The 8,828-nt window shown below is 47.6% G+C and overlaps 1 protein-coding gene across 1 annotated transcript in view; it reads right to left on the reverse strand.

The window, feature by feature from the left end:
- Positions 1–8,369, reverse strand: part of T265_06794 (hypothetical protein) — a gene marked incomplete at both ends in the record, with an annotated part of 31,461 nt that extends 23,092 nt beyond the window's left edge. The window contains 2 exons of the mRNA XM_009172159.1: positions 1,157–1,532; positions 7,005–8,369. Coding sequence (XP_009170423.1) covers positions 1,157–1,532; positions 7,005–8,249 — 1,621 coding nt within the window. The remainder of the gene's footprint in view (positions 1–1,156; positions 1,533–7,004) is intronic.
- Between the last annotated feature and the right edge of the window lie 459 nt (positions 8,370–8,828).

Below are 8,828 nucleotides of genomic sequence, written 5' to 3' on the forward strand. Positions count from 1 at the left end.
ATTGGGCCCCAACTAGGATTAACGCACGTCGACGTAGTAAACGGCGTTTGCAAGAAGGACGGGTATAGCAATCTTAGCGAATAATATGGATGCCCAACTTGGACACTGAAAGGAGCACAGTTAGATGTTAAAGTTTGAGTTGATGCTGTGCGTACGGATAATGGAGAGAGGCTTCTTTGGTTGTGTGCTGATCATCGTCAAGACAATCATGAACTCAATCGGGCCATGAGGCTGTCAGTTACGACGGAGAACCCCAAGTAAAGATCGTTGTTCCTTCGGGAGCTAGCAACTTTTGTGCTGATTATGCCATTGTGCGAGCCCGGTTATCACTTCGCCTTTCGTCAGCATGCTAAAGCAGGACAGTTCTATTCATCAAGTTCGACAAGTTTCACTATTTCGAGAGTATCTAGCTGATCAGGCTGGGAATCCACTGTAAACGCACACTCATTGGGATGATGAAGATTAGTTGGAGGTCGAATAGGTGATTGAAGAAGCTATGTTCTAAGCTTTCAGAAATGTCTTTCCAGGCCATTTGACTCGATTAAATGAACATTGGATATCGTCGAGATCAGCAGATGTTAGTGTTGCCGGAAAGGCCATGCTAGCAACAAGCGACTGTGGTGCCGCACGCAGATCCCTCCAACACAGGATAATCAAAACCTTGAACAATGACAAGGAGGACTGGTGGATTTCGAAAGCCCGGGAGATGGAAAAAGCTTTCGCTGCAGGCAACAGCCGCAACGTATTCCAGCTGATTTGATCAACCGGCCAGAAGACAAGTGTCAGAGAAATGATATGCGAAAGTGTTGGGGATATCAATATCCCCCAGAAAAAGCTGTGTTTTTATGTGTGCTATGGCGGAGGCCATTGTCCTGAATGCGCAGTAAGACGGCATTGATTCGCTCACGAAGCTCTTCGGGTGAAACAGCAACGATCAGCACGTCGTCCAGGTATGCGACCACACCTGGAATGCCAGAAAGGATGGTGTCCATCAATTGCTGGAAAATTGCTGGGGCGGTTTTGACGCCAAACGGAAGACGGTTCAACTGATACAGCCCACGGTGTGTGTTGATTGTCAGTAGTGGGCGTGATTCTGGTGCGACTTCCACTTGAAGGTACGCTTCGGCAAGGTCGATTTTGGCGAAGAACTACCCACCGTTCAGAACAGTGAATAGATCGTCGGGTACTGGTAGTGAATAATGGTGCTGCTGGATAGCTGCATTTAGGCCGGTTGAGAAATCGGCGCATATGCGGATGCCACCGTTAGGTTTCTTTACCACAACGATCGGCGCTGCCCAGGCAGAGTAGGATACAGGGGACAGAACGCCTTGTTCTTCCAACCGTTGAAGTTCGGCATCTACCAGTGGGAGGGAAGCGTACGGAACTGGTCTCTTTGGACGGAAGACTGGCGTAGCTCCCGGCACGAGGTGGAGGACTGCTTGTGTCGCAGTGCACTGACCGAGACCGGAATGGAAAACAATTGGAAATCGCTCCATAATGTCGGATGCATGATCTGGATGCGCTGTAGGAGACTGAACGGCATTGCAAACGACGCTGATTGGAATGTCGGCTAACCCAAGGCGATCGAACCAATCAAGACCCAATAGGTTCAACTCAGTTGCCGTTATATAACACGACCCCACAAATGTAGTTCCTCGAAAAGATACACAGCACTGGAGCTCACCGGAAAGTTTTAACTCTCCACCGCAGGCACTGGTTGCAGTTCGAGCCGCTTGTCTGATCGGAGGTTGCCCGAGCGTTCACTTTCAGCGCAACTGACCAGTCGTATCAACGCATGGTCTTTCTCAGCTATTGACAACCAGAGCCAATCAATTGCTGCCGTAGTAGTGTTCAGTCTACCCCTGTAGTTTTGTTGTTGCTTTCTTCTCGCTGCTGTCTAACGACTGCGCATCGAATGTTGGTGCACAATGTTGAGTTGTCAACTTTCTACATCCACTGTTTGCTAAAATCAAAACATTTAGTCTGGATAAAACAGTACTTCTCGCCTATTGGCTAATTACACAGCGCGGCATTGAAACGATATCGCATTTCAGCTACAATATTCGTCCACACAAACAGGCAATTTAAACGTGCCAATGTCCGTTAGAAGTGTAAAGTGATTGTCGTATTAGATGTCGGTCGCCCCTTACACCACCCAAAGCACACACGGGAAATTTATGTTCATTCACTAACACCTGGAAATGGAGGGACTATTGAAGTAACCATCATTATCCGACCAGAATGCGATTCTCGCATGACTAAACAACATACTCAGGTTCGAAAGCCAATAGAAAGATTGAGTGGCAAACAGTAGTATGCTCTAAAAAAATTTTGCCTGGAAAATTGACTTTCGCTCACGAAGTGTCCCCCCNGGATGTTGAAAAGTGACGTTTGCTCACCGAATATTTGTGAAAGCGTGTTGACCGTTTCATCAAAAGTGAAATCGCGCGGGTTCTTTGGCAGAATATAGTTAGCGTGCTTATCATGCTCTGCGGGTCCAAGTTTGCGGAGCAGGAGGCGAACCTTCCAACTATCAATCGTTATGGGCAATGGGATGAGCACTTCAAAGGACAGTATCCTTCAACACAACAACAACCGCTGGAAGAACTCAGCGTCCACACCAGCCCGCCATCAACAACAGAAGTCCAGCCTGGGATATCAATCTTCTAACGCGACAAGGTACCTAGCATGGATGGCCTCCACCCCGCATTCTTCAAAGGGGCGAGGTTCTGCTGAACAGCCTGACAACCGTAATACGCAATATATGGGACGAAAACAGTATCAATCGAAAGCACCTCCTCGACCGTCATCCCGGTTTTCAAAAAGGGCGCAAAAACGTCATGTGAAGACCATCGTGGTATCAGCCTGGTACCCATCGAAACCGATATGATTTTTGACATCATTCTATGCAGATTGGTGGACCATCGATTCGTGAAAAACAAGCTGTATTCGCCCCGGCCGAGGATCCACCGATCATATCTTTACCTTGAAACATATTCTTGAAGAGTCCCACTGCTTAAAGCGTCCCATTGTAGTCGTGTTTCTTGATTTGAAAGCTACTTTTGACCCCGTCGATCGTCAGAAACTGTAGTAGTGTCTGACAATCAGATGTGTTCCTTCCAAATTTATAGCCCCAATAAGGGCAGTGTGGGAAATCCTGTGGGCGCGTGCGAATATATGGCAAGCTTTCGCCTAAGTTCACCACGTCTAGTGTTGAAACACAAGGCTTCACCTCTTCCTCTTCAAATTTGTTACTGATATGCTGTTGGAAATTCCTCTACCTGCCTCTGAAACCTCGGGAGTCGAACTGTTCCCGAGACGTCCGCTCACAGACAGAGTGTGCGGATGTTACACTTCACAAGCTCGGGGCGCGTGCCAAAGCATAGAGCAGAATTACATGGGTTATTTAGTGTTGCTTGCATCTCGATGAAGTCATGTCCAAGAACAGCTTTGTTGTCCGCGTACCCGATGTGTACACGCCCTGGGAACAATTTAACTCCACAGGAGTCAGAAACCAAAACGGGGACTTTCATGATCGTACCGACTACAACAGGGAGAGGATAGCCTTGCCTGTCAGGTAAGAGCTAACTGCAGACCCGCAGGCGTCCATGAGAGCTGATGTACACGACCGAGTTCTTACGTTAAATATTTCGGTGCCCAACTGGCATGCTACCAAAAAAGAAAGCGCTCAGCTGTAGCACCCTTTCGGTGCCTAACTGCCGTGCAACCTGAAGGAAGCACGAGGGCTGGGATACTGCCAGGTTACCCAAGTCTAGACAGGGGAAGTCGAGAGGCAGAGGTCGAGTTCAAACCAGGGATCTTGCGATCAGTAAATTCGTGCTCTAACCACTGAGTCATTTCGCCCCGATATCTAACGGTCACTCGGTTGCATAGAATAATTCGGATGAGCAACTTTGAACGTCGTGAGCGCAGCTACCTTTGATTGCTGCCATGCCTCAACGCACCCACTGACGATATTGTATCGGCTGGTCAGGAAAAAAAGTTGATCTATCTCTGAATGAAATTATCCCACAGCCTAGGAACGAATCTACTAGTCGAACTTAAACTTGACTTACCGGGTGCTTCGATCTCAATTGAGTTCATTTTCATAACTGCACACCGTGTACGTATTCACGGTGGCTCGGACCGCCACAGAGTATGGAAGCGCGTAGTGTAGGATGGATAGTAGCCTGGACCATTTTTGCATGCTACCAAGTGTCACGAGGGCTGGGATACTGCCAGGTTACCCAAGTCTAGACAGGGGAAGTCGAGAGGCAGAGGTCGAGTTCAAACCAGGGATCTTGCGATCAGTAAATTCGTGCTCTAACCACTGAGTCATTTCGCCCCGATATCTAACGGTCACTCGGTTGCATAGAATAATTCGGATGAGCAACTTTGAACGTCGTGAGCGCAGCTACCTTTGATTGCTGCCATGCCTCAACGCACCCACTGACGATATTGTATCGGCTGGTCAGGAAAAAAAGTTGATCTATCTCTGAATGAAATTATCCCACAGCCTAGGAACGAATCTACTAGTCGAACTTAAACTTGACTTACCGGGTGCTTCGATCTCAATTGAGTTCATTTTCATAACTGCACACCGTGTACGTATTCACGGTGGCTCGGACCGCCACAGAGTATGGAAGCGCGTAGTGTAGGATGGATAGTAGCCTGGACCATTTTTTAAAGACAGTCGGTTGGTGATTCAGTAAATAATAGACACAACAATACGACCGTCTGCGTTACATCACCATGCCTGTGAGTTTCAACCATTTATCTGGTGGTGTTTTGATACTTCGACTCCGCAAACAACTTGAACCAGAACAGTCAAGACCCCTTTTTATTTTTTTTTCATGCTCTAACTCTAAGTCATGCGCTGCCCATCTTGTGGTATCTACCGGTCAGAACCTGCCTCAGTAAACATGACTCAGCGAGGCAGTCGTTCACCTTTTCTTTACAATAAGGTTTTCAAATAAGTCATGGTTGTGCGGCAGGGAAGCATCGATGTTGAACACTAATGTCATGCTGTCGATGATGATGATGAGTTGTTCACCTTGCATACGGAGCACGTCCCGGAGCCCTAGTAGTTGGTACAGTCGAATAAACTCGTCGGTATGACAAGCAGTCAGTTTGTTGCCAACAGATCATTCGCCGCTCCTCATCATTGCTAACTGGATGTTCCCATGAAAATTTGCAGTGCTTCGGAGAACCCCATCATCGAAGACAAGCAATTACATCTACGTCTGTTTGGGTTTGGAATTGCCTCAGATACGGAACGCTCGAGAGTGATCCCTCAACGGACACTTGGACAACCTGCAAGTTGTTCGCCTGTGGAGAGGTTTTACTTCGGTACTTGCTGTAAGTACTCTATTTTCAAATATGTCTGAAGAAAAGAGCTAGGTGTCATACAATTGGGTCGAAGTGAGATCGTATTCCCAGATGTTCTAGGAGTACTGGTATGGATGAACTATCGTCTGAAACCGAAGTGGAAACTCGCATCAATGATCACGCCGAGGTCCATTGGCTGGCATGCAAACGCCCTGAAATCGCCAGTGCTTTTTCAGCGTCACGTTTAATGGTTGAAAGCAAAGCTCCAAAAAGTCGACTTTTATCACGGCCGTGAAATTAGGAGCGCCAAACGCACCGCAGAGGTGAGTATAAACGGGTATCCACCGAAGTAAGGAACCCCCTTCCCGGTGACTTGGGAAATGCCGACCCTTTCACATCCTGCAACGGCGACCTCTAAATCGCCAGATGCACAGTCGGAGGCTAGTGGAGTGTGATATGGCAGTTAGTTCAGTGGCTGTGTTTGGATCTTGAACTATTTTTCTTGGTACGAAGCGCACAGCAATGTCAAACGAGTCACTTGTGAGAGCAAGAGCAGCCTATAGTCCTGATTGTTTCAGAATGCGTCAAGACCTGGAGATTGGTTTCCATATACCTGAGGCTATCGGCTCCGACTGACCCGCAGACCTTGCAGCCAGGAACGATACAAAAAGGGGATCGTCACTATTAACAGATTAGCCTACAAGGTGTGCCATTGATTGGGTAGGGGGGAGAAAGAACACGTGTGAAGCAAGAGAGGTTCCAGCAGTAGCCTATTTGGTCTTATTCACCCTCGTGTGTACAATTGAAGCGACCCGGTTGGTGGCACCGCGTGACGGCTGGCGTTGCAGTACAGCATTTTCCGGCTGTAGGAATCACGGCTGTACAGTGGCTGGGATACTGTCAGGGCACCCTAGTTAGAGCCTACGGCTCATAAGCCCAACCACAAAACAGTGGTCTGACGAAAAATGCCAGTGCACTACATTTCCCAAAAACGCTCTAGTCACGAATCTGGGGAACCGGGAGCCAGTGTCGCTCAGCCTCTAACCATTGACCAACCTGGTATGAGACCAAGAATGCTGCAAGGAAGCCCACCTCCTCCCCCCAGTAAACCTCAAAAGGTTACGGAGACGCATAAACAGTCACGCCAAGGTGAGCTCCAGATTCTAATCCAGTCGCTCAGCTCTAACCATTGACCAACCTGGTATGAGACCAAGAATGCTGCAAGGAAGCCCACCTCCTCCCCCCAGTAAACCTCAAAAGGTTACGGAGACGCATAAACAGTCACGCCAAGGTGAGCTCCAGATTCTAATCCAATGGCGTCGGAACAAAACACTTTGATTGCGTCGGGGCCCTCCATCATGTAAATTCGAAATTTTTGGGTACAAAAGCCAAGGTAAAAACAGACGTCCGTTTCCCAAAATACCCCAAGAGGTTTGCTTAGTCGAATGGTCAAACTATTCTGAAAGCCAATTGAGTTGAAAGGCATTTGGGCGTGAACGGGGTGATGATCCAGCCGTGCAACTTCCTGGCGTCACCATCATCTTCGACTAGACAGTAATTTCACGTAAATTTTTCGGCCACTAGCTGGGGTTAAAAATACCCTAGGTTAGAAAGAACGATGGAATTGCATTATGCACGCGTTTAGATGAAAATAAATATCTCAGAATGTTACTTACTTGGTCGTATTCTGAAGAGCCTGGATAAAGCGGCCATCCCAGAAAGAGCTCCGCGATAACACACCCAAGAGACCACATATCGATTGCCTCGTTGAAGGGCAGTCCCAATAATATTTCCGGGGCTCGATAGTATCTCGACTGGAGGTATGTGTTCTGCACAGCTTTCGAACTGTGGCAGGCTGAACCGAAGTCAATTACTTTTACCCGATAGCGCATGATTCCAGTTGTCGAAGAGACAAGCATAATATTTTCGGGCTTTAAATCAGCGTGGATCAAGCCGAGGGACTTCAGCTTTGACAAAGCTGTCAGAACTTGTTGTGTGATAGGTCGAATCTCCAAAAGGGATAAGGGGCGGAATTTGTTTGACTTCAAATACTCGTACAAATTTTGTTCTAGCAGTTCAAACACAAAGCACATGTGATTTTTGTGCTGAAAGCATTCGATGGCCCGCACAATGTTATGTGACTCGGTATCCTGTTGACTCAGGGTTTGAAGTATCTGGATCTCTACGTTCCCCTGTCGGAGGTAAGATGGCAAATTCTTCAATATTTTGATAGCAACACACCGTTTGGTCGAACTGCAACGACATTTCACTACCTGGCCAAAAGTACCACGGCCAAGAAATGCCAAAACCTCGTAGGATTCGTTGGAAGATCGGAGCATTTCACCCACTACAATAGCATAGTCCCCCTGTGCTGCTGCGGGTTTCGGACACGTTTTTGAAGCAGCTACGGCAGTCTGGTTTGCGTAATTAGTGAAAGTCGGGATGGATCCACTGCTTCCAGGAACGATGAGGCCAGTAGTACAGTCTGGGACGTGGTGAACCTGCTTTGCCGGTATCGTGCTGTTTCTCAAGGCAATGCGAGCTCCAGTGCCCTGAGGTAAACCAACAGGGGAAGGAGGAGCGTAACGGCACTGAATCTGCGGTGCTGAGGAATCATCATGGAGGTGCAAGTTTGCCTCATGAGCTTTACGCTTCTTAGTGAGAGCATGTGAGTAACTCGGGTATGTGTCCGCGTTACAGCTCACCATCCCGCCGAGATATTTCTTCGACAAATCAGTAATGCTCCCTTGAAACCGCAAAGGAAGGTTGCCGCAGTGTTTGGCAATTTTTAGTTTGTTTTCTTTAAACACATGACCACCAGGTACTATGTGTATACTAGGATGAACTTGGGTATTGTTTGATTCACATATAGGAATAAACGCACGAATTCCGACATTTTGATTCGGGATGACACCATACATTTCTCACGCCCTTTCAAAATACAAAACGGTGACGATATACGCTGTTCCCATGTTGTTGTGGGCGCCGACAAACCGCCTAAACGTCAAGTAGACAGGACTCCGGCAAGCGCAAAATTCGCGCCGAAAGTAGGTAGGCGCCAGTAGAACTATAGATTCAGGAAAGATAAACGCACAAGCCTATACATTGCATCACCCCATATTATGGCCAAAGGATTACGAAACTAATGGAACTCCTGGGAAATCCACATCTTTTGTAGATGTCCAGCACCACACGGCCTGCCTGCAAGTTGGCGCATCCTATAAATAATGCCATTTGTGGCCCAAAAGGGCACTCAGTATTCGCACAATGGAATTGCACTTTCCAGTGATGTGGTGTTTCCCTGATGGACTAAAGCAATTGGGCGATTGGTTTCAGAGTAAGAGTTCAAACTTTGGAGCCCCATTTAGGCGATGCTGGGAAACTATCACGATCTTTAGACGCACACGATAAATTTCTTTGAAACTATGGTTCTGATGTGGAAAAAGTTAACGTGACTTTTCAGCGTTTCGTGCTATTTGTTCGGTCCCTCAAGATCTTCT

The sequence above is a fragment of the Opisthorchis viverrini genome, assembly GCF_000715545.1.
Source record: "Opisthorchis viverrini unplaced genomic scaffold opera_v5_147, whole genome shotgun sequence".
Lineage (NCBI taxonomy): Eukaryota > Metazoa > Platyhelminthes > Trematoda > Opisthorchiida > Opisthorchiidae > Opisthorchis > Opisthorchis viverrini.